General features: G+C 27.9%; 2 protein-coding genes across 3 annotated transcripts in view; both read left to right on the top strand.

Annotated features, from left to right (window-relative positions):
* Positions 1-3,537, top strand: part of LOC107166292 (uncharacterized) — a 39,626-nt gene extending 36,089 nt beyond the window's left edge. For both annotated transcript variants that reach the window (XM_089218883.1, XM_089218877.1), the window contains one exon: positions 682-3,537. In XM_089218883.1, the coding sequence (XP_089075009.1) occupies positions 682-747 (66 nt within the window). In that variant the 3' untranslated portion in view covers positions 748-3,537. The remainder of the gene's footprint in view (positions 1-681) is intronic.
* A 4,383-nt stretch (positions 3,538-7,920) lies between these two features.
* Positions 7,921-19,101, top strand: LOC107166294 (cilia- and flagella-associated protein 44-like). Its single transcript, XM_015514891.2, has 10 exons — positions 7,921-8,369; positions 8,446-8,547; positions 8,859-9,222; positions 9,285-9,467; positions 14,029-14,424; positions 14,512-14,701; positions 14,816-15,126; positions 16,951-17,364; positions 17,444-17,581; positions 18,826-19,101. Exons 1-10 carry the CDS (start codon positions 7,921-7,923, stop codon positions 19,099-19,101), a joined length of 2,823 nt encoding a protein of 940 aa, XP_015370377.2.
* Positions 19,102-20,081: the final 980 nt, after the last annotated feature.

Raw genomic sequence — 20,081 nt, 5'->3', positions numbered from 1 at the left:
CTCACCCACGAATTCGTATGACAATACTAGGTATACGAATTGCATACAACGTGGTTCTTCGATACAGCAAGCAATTAAAAACCTATATTTTTTGATTATATTTTATCGCAATAATTTTTTTAGCTTTTTATTTCATACATTCTGAACAAGAATAATTTTCTGAAAATTTAAATTCATTATATAGAATTCTACTAGGTATAATCGAATTTTAAATCACTATAGTTAACCATTACTAATGCGATACATTTTCACCAGTCCTGTTCTATCTGGCTATACTTCACCTAAAATTTAAATACTTATAATTTATAAAGCTCATAATTAATCAAGGGCTCGTGCAGAATTTGATTTTTAAACTTCAAAATTTTCAGTTTCCATTTTGTTACAAAACGCACGAATCGATAACTCATTCACCTCTAGAATATAAAAAGTTTGATGATATTTCTCGTATGTCCGACGTGCATAATATAATATACCTAGTATCTACCTATAATAAAACGCGTTCAGCTTGCCAAATATATTTTATTATATTATATTCGAAAGTATTTAAAAGCCGACGCATTATTATGACGAAATAATAAAAATGTCAGCCCATAAAACAAGTGACAGGATAATATTATGTTTGTTATTAAATTATGATCGTGCAATTAACAACCGTCATCGTGTGTTTTTTTTTCTTTTCAGAGATTGGCCCAGACCACCGAACGAATAGTGAACTTCAAAGCCAGATTAATTACATCCCTCATCTAAGCAAATATTCAAGTTTGTGTAGTAAAATGTAATTTATTACCTGCGAGCGGCGTATTTTAGTCATGACTTATGAGATTAAATCATAACTTAGTTTGCACAACCGTAAACCTACGTCGATTTTTTTATATATAACACGATTTTTTAACTATGTGTTTGAATAACATCTCCAATTCGTGTCTTACCCATCAACTACGTCGTGTCGCACACACTCACCCATACAAATACTCATATACACGCATTAAAATATTTTACAACCAAGTCAACATTTAATAAAATATTCGACATATTATAATGTTCAAATTTTTTTTTTTTTTTCGTAAAATATTGTTCTGCCAATGCAATTTAAACACTGTATACGTTAATAACGATGTCCATATCTCTCGCACAAACAACAAATGATTTTAATAGATTAACATTTTCAAAACAAGTGCCAAAATACAAAATATAATTTTAAAACCATCAGACGATAACGATATGTCATACGATCACCAATTTATAATTATTTATACCTATGACGTGCACTATAATATCAGTAGTCTTGTTGAATATATAGGTACATCTCTTAACGATTTAATCGGCACGTCTTATTAAATTAAATACACAGTGTACCTACAACTATCAATTGGTAGTTATCAACATTAAAACACTGATTTTAGACTATTGTAGTGATTTAATTAATCAATTAAAAAATCAAAATCAAAATTACGTAGGTACTCATGTATAATTAATATTAGTAATAAATATAAAATTGTAAAAACATTATCATATAAATACTTATTTACCTTGTAGTATACTATTTTTATTTATTAGACCCATGAAATACCTAAATGTAAACTTGTCTACTGTATAAATTATATTGGTATTATTTTTTTTTTTTTTTTACATAGGTATTATATAGGGTTTAGGTAGCTTTTTTCTTATATTTTTTATTGTAAATTAAAAAATTATAATTTTACAAACAAAATAAATAATTGCTCAACAATTTTGTTTATGTACCATATTATATGTAATGCATGATGTGTTATAATAACGTAAGGGTATCCATGTCATTATTATAATAAACACATTTCATCCATGTTAATATAATTTACCCATACACAAATTGCATATACTTACTCATTACTTATATATTATAATATTGTATACTAAATAATATACTATGTTCATTATTTTCTTCTTAAAAGTATATCTTCACGGGATGTATAATGTATGTAATATCGTATAATTAAGTCTACTGCGCCATATCGTAGGCTATAATATACTTATAAAGTTATAACTAAAACATTATATTATATAATATAGAATGATGATGTATAGATATTAAATATGTACCCAACACCTGTAATATTTAATGCAGCACGCTCAGTACCTACGCCACAACAATAAAATGTCCCTAACGTGTTCATGTGAAATCTATGAACGAAAACCACATTGTATCGAAATCTCTATATTATTAACGAACATAGGTCATTTCTTCTTTCATGTATTTATCGCAATTTTATTATTATCTTTTTTTCTTTCGTAATTATTGTAATCATACTTGAAACATGTGATAGTACGTAGTCATGGTTATGTGGTTAATTGTTTTATACTCATATATGATATAGGTACACGTTCATAAAATTTGCCGCCTTTCGTTAAGGCATAGGTACAATATAATAATAATAATAATATTAATAATGATAACAGCATAATTACCAATTATTATCATCATCTAACCTTAATTGTCGTCTTGTCGAGAATAATAATGTAAGTAAGATACGGACATGGCCTTTTCCACCAAGAAAAAGAACAGCTCCCTGATTTACGCATTATGAAACGCTTTCGCCAAAAACAATAGAAGTTCGATTCATGTTTCCGCTAAAATTCTTATCTTAATTAAACAATAATATAAACGTTATTTCAATCGTCAATTGATCAGACGAAAATCGGTCAAACAATCAGACGCATTAAAAACCGAAGTCGAGTTCCCACCTATACTTACTTTATTATACTGATCATTATCTATTGCTTTAAGATCAAAATAACTATCGAAAACATTCGTGTAAATGGAAAATTAACTTTTTTTGTTGCATTTTTCTCTGGGCCTGCAGGTGACCAGTAGTGCACGATCATTGATCATTTTCAGAGGAGGACATTGCTCCGCGTTGAGTTAGTTTTTTACAACCCCTTCACAACTCTAACACACATATTCATACATTACCAAGTATTCTTCGTTCACTGCAGTACAATATAATATTGTTTTGATTTTTTAAATACCTATATCATAAAATATTTCATGTTTGATAACACTTTAATATCTGTCGATTTAGCTCCGTGCCATGAAATTGTATTTAACATTCTTATTTTTATTTGCGTTCGATCCTCTGGTATTCTATTATATTATAATTTATAATACTGAGACGGATACATAATTACATCTTACCTATCTTAGATACAATTATAATGCATATTGTGTGCATATGTATTATATAATATTATAATATTTCTGGTTCAGTCGTATTTAAATTTCCGGATATTATAATATTATATAGGTATATATATATTATTGTATTTTCGCTTACCATGATCATTATATTATTATTATTATTTTTATTATTATTATTATTTTTATTATTATTATTATTGTTGTTGTTGCTATTTTATGTGTGTATTAATTGTGTAAAGTCGTTAGTTTTTAAGTTAATAATAATAATGATGATGATATAAATATATTATAAATTCATTGATTTTGTATAGTGTTAATGATAATGTAGAAAAGATTGAAATATATAGTGATTTTAAATTAAATTTATTTTATTATAATATTCAACAATTATTTATTATATTATACTATATAAATGTCTAGATAGTTCTTTAATCTATTTTTCTCGCAGTTGCGTGATTGCATGAAAAGATTTAGAGAGCTTAACAACCTCAATGTTCTGATGGAGTTACTAGCTTGAGAAGTGACGTTTTGGTCAGTGGGTCGATAGTCAGATGTAAGTTCGGTGCTGTATCGACTTAATAGTGTCGGTGCGTATGGTTGTACGTTACAAGCCCGCGTAAGCACTGTTCGGAGTTTGCTGGAGTTGGATGGTATGGGTGGTTACGGGTCGCAGCTGGCTGCGTCGTTGGTCCGGACAATTGACTTCGCTCACTAAAGTTGTTTCGGATATTCGCTGTAGTCTTGAGTGCCTGACGGTTGAAGGAATACTGAGAGTGAAGATTATGATCTTGTAGAAAACGTCCGGTATATTATATAGGTACTATTATCCGTACCGACTGGTAAATTATGTATGTGCAGCCGTGTGCTGCTGTGTTTATTATCGGTACGGATTGCTTTGAAATTTGGACTGTTTTTTAATTGTAATTGTAACAATCAGCTCTTAATAAATACTTAATAGTTTTGTAAAATGAAGGTTGGCTCCAACGGACGTTCGTTAGATAATATAATTTACAGCATTAACAATCTTTTATAAAAATTATTATAAAACAAAAAAAGAAACCAGAGTATTAATGTTATAAAATAATAATATTTTATTATAAACTCAGTATAATATACTTTAGTTTTTTAATAACATAAATGGTATGTGCCAGTTAAGTGCAACAGTATGAAAATATAATATTATAATCACCAATTTTGCGAAACAATACATCATAGAAAATAAATTTTCAGTTTGCCAAAATATTTAAAAAGTATACCTATAATATTATAATAATAATGAATTTTGCCCATCGGCTAACAAATATTTGGTGCACCACTTACTTATACGGTTGTGATGGAAAGTGGTGTCGAATCCTGTAATTTTTATACAATTTTTAAATACAATAAAAAAAATACCGAGTATACCCCGATCATACCCAATAACACCGCAAACCATATTTGACGAATAAAACAGAACGTACAGACCAATGAATAATATAAAATATAAATATAACATTACGGTACAAACAAAAAGAAAATCACAAATATTCACGTTGGCTGCCAACAGGTACAAATTATGACTATCCTAAAACCGGGGAAAACAATAAGAATATGTAACAGGTAGAAATCTAAAACGACTCAAACAAACGTGGTTTAACGAAAAGCAGCAGTCAATGACAAAAAATGAAGATGCTCCATGAAACGAAATAGCTTGAATACATAGATGCAAACGTTTCGAATGTACGCATACGCAACAAACGAATAACAAAAAGGAAACCCGAGTCTAAACACTCCAACGCTTTTAAAGAGTTGTTCGGGTAAACGCATAAAGTACGAAACAAAAGCTCAATGTCACCTTAATAAATTTATATATACATGGAGTACGAAAGTTATTGGTAACATTAAGACCAATAATTTAAAAATTTCACGAAAACATAATCGAACTATTCTGAAAACCATACATGCAAAATTAAGAACAACAAAACGACGCAGTGATAGAATTTAAATTTGTTTTGGGGGACAAATAAACACAAGACAAAGGAGACCTTTCAAAATTATACAACAATAGGAATGAATAGATATCATGAGATTAGTATCGTACTGAATACGAATGATGTTTATGTTGCAAATATGAATAATAATACTACGACTACATATATAATAAATGATAATTTTGCTACATGCAATATCATCAATATTAAAAAATAAAAAGTAAAATAAGGTTTGATTAGATTACTATAGAGGATGACTTAGATTGTTTTTCATTCTCATTTTCTTTACTTGGAAGTAAGGAAAGTTTTAACAGCGGGCATTTAATATGTTGCTAGAAAATTTGCGTAAGGTAACTACTCTAATTATACCACCACGATTCAGGACCAGGATGAAGATCTTGTACCCTGACCAGAACCCATTTTGTAGGAGGAAAATTTTATTATTGGAAAATACAAGGACAAGAGATTGTGGACAGATCAGTATCAGGTGGTAGTGTGATAACCCTCCCAATCTGTAAATAAAAAAGTATTAGAGCTTTAATGTGTCGCTCTCAGCTCTCAACAAAAATATACAAAATATCAAGTTAAGGTTGCCTTCACGACTGGCCGTTAGGAGAAAATGTTTACAGCGCTAACGGCCTTAATGTTAAAATAACTATAGATCACCAGAATATAATATATGGGATTTGAAACATAAAACCAAATTTTTAAAAGGTGTGTTTGATAATAATAAAAATGTTTGGTAAAATTTACATAGAAATAATAATAATTCATGCTTGATTAGCAAGTGAATATAAAACATAACATATAAATTTAATGATTGATTATCATACATGAATATAAAACAGTATAAATGCAAGCTGCAATGTTGCTTGATTAGCATGCAATTAATATAATAATAATGATAATGACATAGTGCTTGATTAGCAAAAGCAATGAATATACAATAATAATACGTGTTTGATTAGCACATAACTAATTAATACAAAATATAGTTGCTTGATTAGCAAATGCAATGATTTAATACAAAAATAGTGACATAGTGCTTGATTAGCACATGACAATAAATATAATACAATAATATAAGATGCTTAATTAGCAATGCAATGCAATGTATAAATGCAATAATAATAATATAAAAGCAAAACATGCCTGACTAACATTTTATATATATGCAATTAATAATAAATTTAAAAAGCTCGTCAGCCGATTACCTGCCAACTGGTGTCCGTTAGCGGCTTCGAACCAGAACGCTACCGTCTTGGGATGCACATACTTGCACAATAAAAAATACAATAATAATAATTAAATGTGGCAATCCCAAGAACGTGCGACTAACGGGCCACCAGTTGAGACGAATAATTCACAAAAGGAACATGCAATTCACCAATATAAAAATTCACGTGTTTCTGCAAGTATGTTTATGTGCGTCCTAGATTGGAAAATAATATTAATAAATGATATAGCCGAGTGGCTGAACGATACTTACAGAAACTTTAACACAAAAATATTTCTACGTGGAAAGAAAAAGACTGAAAAACTCAACGACCTGCACAGCACGAGACCAAAAGACAAAAAGAAGAAAGGAAATATAAAATTAATTGAGGTTGTGGCCGAAAACTTTTAAACATTGAAAAATAAAAGCACCAATAAAAATCACAAATGAATTATAAAAATTCAGTCAGTACAACTTAAACCATATAATGAAAAATAAATACAAATTGCAACGGTCGCTGCTCACTGTCAGTGCGATAACGGCGAACCGTTATCACAGCCGACACTGGGACAGCGCACGCGAGCTCTAATAATAAATTTTGGCGCTACTATTTAAATTTTGTGAGCGTAGTGTTCACTAAGCTTTATAGTCTGATAGGTCATAAGCTGAACATAACAGTGTATACATTGCCATGTTTGACGATGATGCTTGAATGTAAAACAAAATTGATCAGTAATGGGTTGACATGTAAGTCATGTGTGGCTGTAACCATATCATTCTTTACTGAGCATTTATAAAAAAGTTAGGTCATCACATGTTATTTTAATTTGGTTAATGATATTGACTAAGTTGATTCATCATTTGTGAAGTGAAAATTCAGCCGGATTGAAATGTGTTAATAATGAACTGCAAGTTTGATAACGTTCATCTTCGGATGTCCTAGTGTCCTACCACTTAGGAGGTCATCAACGTAAAAACCTGAGTGAATGAGTGATAACTCGATTTAATTTAGGATTGTCTGTGCATTTTCCAATCTCGGCTAGACATTGAGTGGCTAAATAATAGACTGACTTCGTGCCATATCATGTTACGTTGCATAGCCTATTTTCTGATAGTCTCTCAGTGGATATTTTTTGGTGAAGAATTTATTGGATATTCCTGTAATTTGACGTAACCATCACTTATAAGTATCTTTTTCCACGTCCACTTGATTGGTATCGGGTGAATGTAAAATCGAAGAAGAGTATGAAATATATCAGACTGCTCTTTTGGCCCCTTCAAAAGAATATCAAGGTGTATGAAAAATGTGAGCTTGTCATTAACTGGAATTCTTACAAAACGTTCTCACATTTATCAACCCTAACTGTTGATGAAAGTTCCTGGAAGTAATCAGTGTACTTATAAGGCATATTTTATGCCATATGACTATTCGCTAAGCAACATAACAGCATTGTTAATTGTTATAATTCCGTTCATTTCTCGAATAGGTAAATCGTATTGATATTTTTTATATAAAAGTTGTAAATCTTGAATTTTATAAAATCCCTTATCGTAATAAAATGAATGAACAACTTCCAGAACTAACTAAAAGTAAAAGTTGGATAGATGAAAATACAAAACTTCAAAGTGTTCCGTTAGATAAAACGAAGGATCGAAAATTATGTTTGAAAAACAAAATTATACGGGAGAAAACCCGCAAAACATTAACCTTAGCAAATCTCATAAAAGAAAAAACTAGATGCTTACTAAGAGGGTTAAGAGAAGAGTTGAAACAAGTTTTAGCCAGCAATAAGTCACTACCAGAACCATTGCAATTTTCTGATGACTATTTTCAATTGGATGAACGAATAAACAGTGCAATTATTAAAGAAGAGCGATCTAAAATGGATGAATTAAAGTTGAAACTCGAATTTGATTATCAAAAACACTTATTACTTCTTAAAAATGTAAAAAATTATTTCGTCGCTAACATTATTACCAAAAAGTTTGAAGTTAAAGGAGCAGTTTTGTATGGAATTTCAGTTCACAATTTTTTTTATCGTTTATGATTATTTATCCCTATATTTTAAATTTAATAATTACAGAACCGATATAGGAGTCAAAACAATATACCATGAATTGCAATCTAATAATATATTTCCTGGTTTAGTAAATGAATTTATATCTAAAAAACATCCAAAACGACGGTAAGTAATTTAGTTAACAATGTTGAAGTTTTATCTATTTTTTTATTTGATCCCCTGAAGGATTCTAAAGTTTTAATCAATTTTATCCGTTGTACGCCTTTCAGTTTTAATTGGTTTTGATATGTTATCATCATTTTCTTTATAATAATTAAACACAAAATATAATTTGCTTGACCAACTATAGAGGAAATAATAGTCACGCACTTTGAAAGGTCTAAATAATTTTTAATCAACCATGAAAAAAAAAAACAGTATAATCTAAACTAGATTGAAATTAACTAGCACTAATTACCTATTATATTTCTATGTAGGAGACGTGAAATGACAGTTTTAAGTAAACCTACCACCAACCTCATGCTAGGCGTGTCTGAAACAGAATTATTTCTTCGAAATGTACGTGAAAAGTATTCGTCTTTACCAAAGAAAATTCAGTTTACCATAGATAAGTTTGCAGCAAGAAAATATTTTGAAAATCAACATATTTTTAATATTCAAGAGATGTATAAAAATAAGCCTAATGAAGAAAATAATATAGAAGAAGAAGCATTATTAGAAAGTACTATGGATTCTATTGGATATTATAACTTGAAATCAGGATCTGATTTTAAAATTACTGAAGATAAAATAATTAAAATGGAAGATACGTTTGAAAATTACATGGAAGTTAAAGATAAGGTTAATTTTCCATTAATTTATATATTTATAAATATATTTTTATAATTTATGCTCTTTAATAGATACATGTTATGAAAAAAACATTTAATGAAAAAGTGTTCGAACTCAGAAGACAAAAAATTAGATTAATACATGACTACAAACAATTTAAGTTTGATATTAATATAATACAAAAGGAATTAAATGATCCAGAAATAATAACGCCATTAGATTTCCCTGAAGTCCTAATGGACGAATCTATTGATGTAAGAAAAAAAGCTACCTATAGTAAAGTATTATTATTTTACAATATTTGCATTATTAATTTTTATAAAGTACTCTCTGCTATATACCTTGGTTAGGTTTTAAGTTTAAGTATTATCCATAATCCATTTCATGAATCAAAATTAAATATTGATAAAGTAACGAAATATGAAAAAAAAAAAAAAATGTTATTGTATTTTTTTCGTACTATTTATCAGTACGCAGATAAACACTATAGTTCCGATAAAATGACCCCAATGATAAAAGAGGGTGACACGAGTTGTGTTCCGTGATAAAAAAAAAAAAACGTGGATGAGTTATGTCCTGAAGAGAAATCGAGTTTTAAAAATATATAGAATGTTGATATAAGGAACTGTTAAAAATATTTCATGATCATAATAAGTCGTTATAACCAAATTGTATTTATTTTTTAATATAACTTGTTAATTAATTTGAACTTACATAATATTATGTACATATATAATTATTTATAATCATTAACAGCTAAACATAGATGTAATACTTGAAAATACTATCTGACAATATCAAAATATTATTACAGATATTTCTACTTATTTCCATGATGTAAACATTCATTCTAATAAGACGTATGAAAGTAGGCATGTAGCTACATCTATAAAATATTTAATGAAAACATGCGATAATAATTATTATATGGTTATTATATACGCTTTAAATACAATATTAGTGTAATTTTCAATTTAACTGATATTTTCATTACATCCGATTTCGTTACAACCAGGATTTTGTAAATAAATACAAATATAAGCCTAGGCATTTTGAACTTACTGACATTTTACGCGATATCGTTACGACCTAGTATATAGATGTAAAATAGTATAGATCAGAGGTATTCAAACTGTGCGTAGCGGCTCCCGGGGGCGTCGTGAAAGTTTAAAAAGGGAATCGCATCAAAGCACCGAAAACCAACATCATAGGTCTTGTATAATTACCTATTGTAAATATTATTTGCAATCATTATGGAAATGAAAACGACACACCTTACTATCCGACCATTTGAAGTTTTATTTCTAGTGCTTAAGTCACTGTTATTATCATATAACATATTTCCCATATTAGATCCGTTGTTGTTTCAATTTTTTAATAATAATTTGGGAACCGTACTAATATTGTGAACACACAAAGGAGCCGCGTGCTGAAAAAGTTTGAATACCTCTGGTATAGATGAAATTTTACTTTTCATTTTCACTAATTATAAATGAACTACCTATTAGATAACAAGGAACGTCAAAAAAGGGTATTTTTTTTTTGTTCATTGAAACAACCTCTAGGTCTTCGTCAATGCTTATCACAAGTGGGTAGTAGGGAGTTCATGTGAACTATATATCTATGTATATATCACTATATAATATATGATACTAACCCCTTCTCCAAAAGGAAACATGTGCGGTCTTCCGGTGTTTGTCAATTGCGCCGATTTTTCTAGACTACCTGAAATTTATACATCTTTTGCGCCGGTGGATTTATCCCAAACGAAAAAGGTATACGTCTTTTGCGCCAATAAATTTATCACAAATTAATTTGGTATACATAATATATATCTATTGTGCCAGGAAGATATTATAAAATATCATATTATTATACTATTATTAGATTATAGCTATCCATAGCTTTTCTTTTAACTTGATTTGATATAATTTGTCGTTGAACGTTTTTAGGAGGGAGATGATTGTGTTCAGTTTCTTCTTTTAATATTGTAGTTTTAACCTCGTCAACATACAATTTAGCGTTACAAGTTTTTTCTGTACACCGCCACTTATGTCCATTTTTAGTAAGATTTTTACATGAAAATTTATAATTTTTATAAAGAATTAGATCTTTTCCACATTCACTCAAAATTACTTCCATTATAATATTATACGAAATTGCTATTGCTATAGACTATTTCACGTAAACGAATTTATACGAACGACGAAACGATACTGATCATTTGGAAAAAAGAAAAATAACTTGTTAGTTATTACTTCCATAATATAATATTATTACGTTATCTCATTTTTATTAGCGGATATCCCGATTTGACAAATTTATTGCATGTAGATAGATAACGTATAGTATGTACAGTTTAAAACGTCGCGATTTTAAATCGTCCGTGTGTAATATAAACGCAGACGAGTACGTTCAAATCGCCTAGAGTGTAATCAGCTTATTTTTCAACTTCAGTATTGCCGGCGCAATTAATGTATAATCTTTTTTGGACCTTAATATCGTCCGGCGCAGTTGATGTATAACCTTTTTGAATCCCATAATTTTTTTTTCCTTACCTGTGATTTCTGGCGCAATTGACATATACCCCGGTCTTCACTCCCAGTGGAGTGGGACCTAGTTGGAAACCGGATGACGCAATCGGACGACAGCTTGGGGATTCGATTATCACGTAGAACCTCAACAATTTTTTTTGCACTTTTCTATGAATCGAACCGATGACTGTGTGAGTCATAGTCAACTGCGTGACCACTGCGCCACTCCAGCTCCCTAAAAAAGGGTAATATGAATGAAAAAATTAACTATTTTTACATAGTGTCATTAATAAAAAGTGGTGAATCTAGAGGTGTAGTGGAAAATAGTCAATTTGAAGCGGGATAATTACCCCATTTTGACCTCGAGGATTGATTTTATAATATCTGGTATTGTTGCCGACTTTACAATACATGATTTTCCATGGTGTAAATGCGTAGTTGAAACTTCTACATTTCAAAGTAGCATGTAAAAAAATGCATATTAACTACCTGTAGAGAATTTCATAAAATAGAATTGAATATAATTTATACAATACATTTTTTATTTTTATTTATTAAGTCTTTTGCTTGTTTGTCCTCATGTTTTCATATTTTAATTGGGGCAACCCGTATGTAAATTATTATTTAATTAACTTATTTGATCGTTTCTCAAAATATTTAATTCAACAGAAAATTTTCTTAAATGGAAGTTTATTATAATATTGAATTTTCACTGTATGTTTACATTGGACTTAAGTTAATCCTTAAATACCTAAAAATAGTTAGCCACAATTAAATGTGTTTATAGGGACTTGTGTTGTACCTCATTGATGCTTTTTTTTTAAATGATTCCACCATTAAAATTAATTTTTTTCCACACTTTTACACAAGATGCGTGTATCTATATAAATCACATTCTACGCACTTGATCTCAGTTTTCAATATTTATTGGCTTATGTCGTTGTTATGAAACATATTTTCGTCTTGTGTAAAATATAATATATCTATATAAATATTTTTCATTGTAGACAAATTTCAATAGACGAAATTTATCAATACATAACTTGTGAACACTAAAGTACTTACCTTATTTTCGTATGGACACAAGTACACAACTCGTATAACCTGAAAATTACACAATTCCATGTATTTGGGATACAACTCGTTTACAGCCAACCGGTATACTAGGAACTAAAGGGATAGTACCTACTACCTACGAGTAGTCTTAATATAACGTTATTAAAGGTTAAATTAAGGTTAAGCTAAATTAATAACTATATTATAATAATAATAACAACATTGTTAACAACCAGTGATGTATTTAGGGCGGATTTGTACTCCGGGTGGTAAATTTTTAGACACTCTAAATTTTATTTTTGAGAGCATTTTAATATGATACGGTACTTCCTCAGATCATTTGGGTGAAAAAAAAGGAATGACACTCAGATACCAATAAACTATCATGCATTTTTTTTTTACAAATAAGTACGTCTATTGCTAAAATAAATTAAGCTAGAAAGGGGCGTTTTTTTCTTACCTGGGGTGCAAAGTTCTTAAATACGACTCTAATAACAAACCTAATCCTAGTTTTATATTTGTAGCTGTCATACTTCATATATACAAGGCTAGGCATTAACGCGTTAATAAGTTAAAGTTAAGTTAATTTAACTTTTTAAGTAAATAAGTTATTTTTTTTTATGTTTATTAACTTAATTAATAACTTAAGGAGCTTCGAATTAACTTTTAATTAACTTGAGTTAATTTTACTTTTAAAAAGTTAAGTTAATTAAATTTAATTTTGTGAACTATTGTAGGAATACAAATTGCTGGTAGGTACACATTTGATAAGGTTATAAGTATAGTAACAAAATGTGTACTGTAAGCTTTTGCATACATAAAATAGTAATAGTTCTTTGGTCTAATGACATGAACAATTTTAGGTACCAATTATTTTAATTTTACTTATAAGAAAACAAGAAACTTTTTTAAACTTAATTTGAGTTAAAAAGTTAATATTAAATTTTGGTTAACTCTTAACTTAATTCAATTGATAGAACATTTTGAATTAACTTTTAACGATTAACTTGATTTAGATTTTAATTTAACTTAACTTAACTGAGTTAAAAAAAATCATTAACTTGCCCAGCCTTGCATATATATAATGTATAAAGGAAATAAATATGTAAATATTACATAATAATATGTACCTAGTAGTATATTGTAAGTTGAAGTTGAAATAAATAAATAAAAAATAAAAAATACGCATCTAATTTCTGAGTCTTTCTATAATATTTTATTTCAGCCTAGTTTGATTGATTCATTTGAACCAACTGATCAACAGGATACAATGGATTTGCTTTATAATCCCAAATTAAGTCCTCTATATAAGGATGCATATTTTTACGAAGAGCCCACACATCAAGAAATCATTATGCGAAAAATGAGAATTGATAAGCTAAAATATAAACATATGCATTTGCATGCTACAATGTTGAATAAAATCAATATGTTTGATGACCATCTATTTGAATTAAATAAAATGCGAATAGATATTAAACTCGAAATTAAATTTCTTGATTTATGGGCTACAACGCTAGAAGAAGAAATGTTAGTCTTGTACGATTTTGATTTACTTGAAGATGAACTTTCGTACAAAGTACATGTTAAAATAGGATTACAAAATGATAAAGCTCAACAAGTAATACGTATTAATAAATGGCTAAACCTGGCCTATTAATTAAGTATTAATTTTAAGTAGTAAACCAATTTTAATACTTGCTAATAGATACAAAGAATTCAAGAAGACATAAAATATTTTAATGATATTCATATTAAAGAAACAAATATGCTAATAGATAACCGACATAATTTTGATATGTGTATGAAATTGGAAAATAATGGTTTTGCTAAACATCTTAAAAAAATTTTCGATAAGAAATTGAAAATACCAAAAATTAAATCTCATGATACCGATGGTAACGTAATATAATAATTAATTTTTTGTTTTATATGTATTAAATACCAAGTATCATTGCCCTCACAGCCACAATATTACAAATTTTATGGACACATAAATATATATTATATAGATAGTTCATCGTCTTCGTCCGACGAAAGTGATGAATCTGAACCAGAATATAATAACGAAAGTGGAGAATCATTAATGGCAATGAAAGTACCAACAGTATTTGACGAAAAAGTATTACCATTAGGCTGTGATCCAAAATTATTTGATAAGACATTAGAATTGAGATCAAAAAAATATGAAATTGAAAAAAACATCGAGGATATTAAAAAAAAATTGGATGCTAGTAGAACACATCTGAGTTTAGCTTACGTAGAACTCAATGTTATTGAAGATGAGTTAAAACAAACTCAAAATGAATTAGAATCATGTCAGGTTAGAATTATCCTTTAATAATTATAATTATCATATAATATAATGCCATATCGCTATTTTAGGCCCACACATTATTTGTATATTCACATTCCTTAATCCTTAAATAATAAAAAGGTACTTCGTAGTTACTTCTATAGTTAAATATAATATAATATACTTGTAAATACGTAGATATATGTCCTTATACATAACTACCTACGGCCTTCCAAGTAAATTTGACCACACAAACTACTTATACAGTTATACCTACTTAAACTATACAAACAAAAACGGCCAAGTGTTCTGTGTCAACTATCAGAAAATATATTTTCTATTAGGTAGAATTTTGTATTTGGAGTAATATTTTATAAATAAATATATTGTTTTTTGGTACAATTCAATATTATTAATAATTCAACATAAGTTTCCGGCAAGAATAATGACATATACCTATCTTAGAAATTAGAAGTGTTACTCTGTTTCTCGCGTAGAAAATGATTATAATTACCTAGGTAATTTTATTGTTCTTTAATGAAGATAATGGAGTTTGATATTATATTAGACTACTTTCAATAATAAATAATATGTAAAAATATATAATAATTCTCATTTACAAATAGAAATAAATTCCCGCCAGTTTTTGAATAATAAACTATTATAATAACTCGAAAAAACGGGTAAGTGGATTAGTGGGTAGTAAAACAGGTATACCTAACACGATTGCAAACGAATGTCGCTTATCGATGAATTTTTTTTTTTAGTCGAAATTCGAACGATTGCGAACCGTTTTTAGGCTACGTTACCAAGTTTATATTTCAAAATAAATATATATATATAATATAATGTGACATTATAAATGTATAACTACGTTACAAACTAATTTTACAAACATAAAATTATACAAAATAATAGGTAATGTTTAAAATGTTGATTGATTGAAAAAAAATTCTGTATGAATATTAATAATACTGTTCAATAATGTTTAATAAGTTACAAGCAAATAAATACACAAGTAAATTTAAATAATTTAAATTGTTTTTAAAAAGTTTTTTCTTTATTTTTATTTTTTATTTAAATTTTTTCCTTGGTAGGATTTTTCAGTTTTTTATAAATATAAAATTAGATTCTTATAGATTTTATAATCATTTTAATTTTTAATGTTTATCCAGTTCTAGATTTATCTTTTTGGCCATAGGATTATGTACTTTGTTTTCAATAGAATTTATTATTATCAAAGTTTGTGCCTGTGTTTGTTTTAAAACTGAAAACATTGCGTGTGTTGGAGGATGAAGGTTTTAAAACTGACTTTAAATAATATATAATATAAAATCTTTTTTATAATATAATATTATAAAATATTATTTATAATATTTTTATAATATTTTATAATCTTTTTTATAATTTACTAACAACGAATCTGACAACGCTGACGAAGAAAGGCAGGTAAAAATGTTCTCAATCGTGATACGAGAAAAGGTGCGTTTGCAATCGCATATATCACCCAGTAAAACTCTACTGTACCTACCTACTGGGTCACTGTAATGGGTGTACCGGGTACCCATTGTGGACTACCTAACCTTCGGTATCATAGTATATATATTATATTCAGAGCCACTTCAGGGGGGGGGGGGTAAGTGCCACCCTAGGGTGACCAAAGTTGTAACTTTTTAAAGGGTGGAAAATGTTTAATTATGTAAATATTTTAATAAGGACGACAATAAAATTTAGAATAGCATTGTATATTATTAATGATTATTAGCAATATAAGTACCTAATATAATTTTAATATACTACCTACCTATCTATGTGTAATTATAATGGTTGATTTAATAATTTAAATCATAGATAAAAAAACAATTGAAACTAAATGATGTTTATACCACGATTGTACTTCATAAATCTCAAATGACCAAAGCTAAATCTTTAAAAAATAGTATCTTATTATATGGAAATGTTATACAAGATCTATCAAATAGAGCTGCGGAATTAAAAAAAGAAGAAAAAGAGGTAATTAATAATTTGGCAAACGAAAAGTTATGCGCAAAAAAGGATCGTATTGAAATAGCTAAGATGGAGAATGTTTTGAAAAATATTAAAATTTCCATTAAAGACGAAATGATAAAGAAATTTAAAACTGAGACGAATTGGAAATTTTTAGACGAAATGGAAATGACTATAATCGATTACATGATTATTAAATCGAAGTCTGAATCCCAAAATTTAAAGAATCACTTTATTCAAGAAATAAGAATATTAGAAGTAATATATATAATATTTAGGAATTAAGAATATTCGTTTGAAATAAATAGGTATTTTTTTAGAATTTGTTTTATTTCAGAATCAAATAAGATCTCAGCAAAAAACAGTAACTGACTTATTAAAATCAAATACTCGTAAAAACAAGTTATTAAAAAATGTTCTTGAAAACATTAATATAATACGACAGTATTTGGATGTGGACCAAGAAAGAATTACGGTACCTTTATAATATAATATTAATTCTAATAAAATATATTAAGAGGATGCCAGTACACTATTTGTTTTCTCTCTTTCTGGCCCACGCTCAACATAAACAAAACTCATTTACGCAAAATCATTATTTCTATGTTTTTATGTGAAAATAAAATCATCCATTACAAAAAAAAAATAAAGAATAATATTTTTGATGGAATGACATATCGATTTGTCTAAATATTGTTTCAACACAAATTAAACATTATTTAAGTTAAATTTTTTTTTTTTTATGTCGAATACAAAATCAATTAACAATCCAATATAATATCCATATGTCATTTCCTCAAAAATATTTTTCACTATCTTTTTTCTAAGACTAGGTATACTTAAAAACATAGAAAAAATGATTCTGCGTAAATGCGTTTTGGCCACTTATGTTGAGTGGGGGCCAGAGAGAGAATAAGTAAATAAATAAAATTATTATGTGACAACTCAAAAGCGATGAATTTATATGGGGGGGGGGGGGGGGGGCTATAATAAATAGTATTCCGGATAGGTTAGGTTAGGCAGTCCCTAAAATTGTGTGTAGTACGAAAAATCCAGTGTGTATTACAAAATTTAAAAGTGTGTTATAACAACCCTTATAATAATATTCTATACAATTTTAATATAACAATATTAATTCAGGATATCAGAAAGTTCTTCGACCACAAAGAATAAAAAAAAACTATAATTTACATACTTAATATAGGTAATTTAAATTTATTTTTATTTATTTACTGGTATTATGTATTATTATTTTCATGCATTTTGAACACTTATAATGGTTTATATACAAAAAAATTTTTTTTTTCGACAAAAATTCTATTTCACAATTTTTTTTAAAAAGAACCTTTAAATTTGTTTATTTGAGGTACTACTTTATTTAAATAAAATTATTTATTGTAAATACATATTATCATTAATTGATAGATACTATTATATGTATAATTTAGATTTGACTGATTTGGGACTATGAGTGTAGTACGAAAATTTGAATATTTTAGGGACTGAGGTTAGGTATATAAGTAATATAAGTATTTTAAAAATGCAAAAAAAAATGTATTGGGGGAGAGTTAAACAAAATTCCTTTTTAGCCTCTCCCCTATTCTACGACAAATTACCTCGTGCTTATAAATCAATATACAAAACCAACAATAATAGTCAATAATAATATCATGTAGGTTCCTACTATACATGCAGAAACTATTATTTTATAATTTACAGAAAAAATTTCAAAATTTGGCGATGGAATCAACATTTACTACTGAAATAAGTACCATGAACTGCATATATGACATATTAGTACAGAAGAAAGAATACCTTTGTGAACAAATATGCACGCATAAATTAAAATGCAAAATGTTAGCTCCTATAGTACAACAAAATAGCCCAAAGGCGATACAAAGTCAGGCAATTGAGCATTCAACTATACCTGCAACTCAGCAAGAGGAGAGTGAAGAACTTGATTTAAATACTATAAAGAAACGTTTTTTTTATTAATTATTTAGTATTTAACAATTATATTATGTTCCTGGTGAGTATTTGACTTAAATCTCATAGGTTAGGTTAGGTAACATACCATACAGGACAAACATAGGTACCTAAATATTTATATTAAAACTTTTCAACATAGTTAACATAAACTGTAGGCACATATGAAAAACTCAAAATGTCATTATATTAAATGATATCAACTACTAATAGATAATTTAACACTAAGAATAATCAAAAATCTTTTAAAACGTTTTGTGTGATGGTATTTATCTATGTAGTTGGTAGGTATGAGAGATAAAACCAATACCTATTACGCTGACATCCTTTAAAGAGGAGGTTCTTCTATATTCTATAACATATTCACTATCTAACACACCAACTTAAAATCAAATAATCACAAAAGAATTTATTCATTAGCAAAAACAACAAAATACCTAACAAAAATTTATGAGTGTGCCCACCCACTGATGTTCACCAGGCTAAATAGTTAATTTGGCAATGAATTATATAAACATTTGTTTTATAAGGTGTACTTTATATGAGAAACTTAAGTTAAATTAAATCTTAGGTTATAGATAATAAAAGAACTAATATAAGTACCTCAAACATCTGCAGTCATAAACTGTAATGATACGTAAATATTTAAAAAACATTTTCAATCATTTAATTTGGCATTTTAAGTCAAATGGCCCCATGTTGATGTAATATTTTTACCTATAATATATTAATATATATATTATAATATATAGTCTGAAAATATTATTAATAAGCAGGGCTCGGGACTTTATGCATTTGCATATTTGTTCAGGAAGTAAATAGAATAAATCTGATCCGGTACAAATTTGTGTTGTGGTGTTTGGAGTTAAAGTTTAAAAGTTTATTGCGCATAATATGTTTGCATACTTAGGAATTTTTTCTGCAAATACATATTTTTAAGATTTATTGATTTTTATTACATATTTTAAAATAATTTTTGTTAATTTACT

This window comes from Diuraphis noxia, unplaced genomic scaffold, assembly GCF_037042655.1.
Source record: "Diuraphis noxia isolate RWA-SAM2 unplaced genomic scaffold, SU_Dnox_SAM2 contig0001, whole genome shotgun sequence".
In the NCBI taxonomy this organism is placed as follows: Eukaryota; Metazoa; Arthropoda; class Insecta; order Hemiptera; family Aphididae; genus Diuraphis; species Diuraphis noxia.
Note: the sequence above shows the minus strand (reverse complement) of the source record. Positions and strands in the feature narration are given on the sequence as shown.

Coding starts and splice junctions, on each gene's coding strand:
- LOC107166294 (XM_015514891.2), top strand. CDS start 7,921: ATGAATGAACAACTTCCAGAACTAACTAAAAGTAAAAGTTGGATAGAT. Junction 14,425..14,511: donor AAAATGATAAAGCTCAACAA/GTAATACGTATT, acceptor ACTTGCTAATAG/ATACAAAGAATTCAAGAAGA. Junction 17,365..17,443: donor AAGAAATAAGAATATTAGAA/GTAATATATATA, acceptor GTTTTATTTCAG/AATCAAATAAGATCTCAGCA.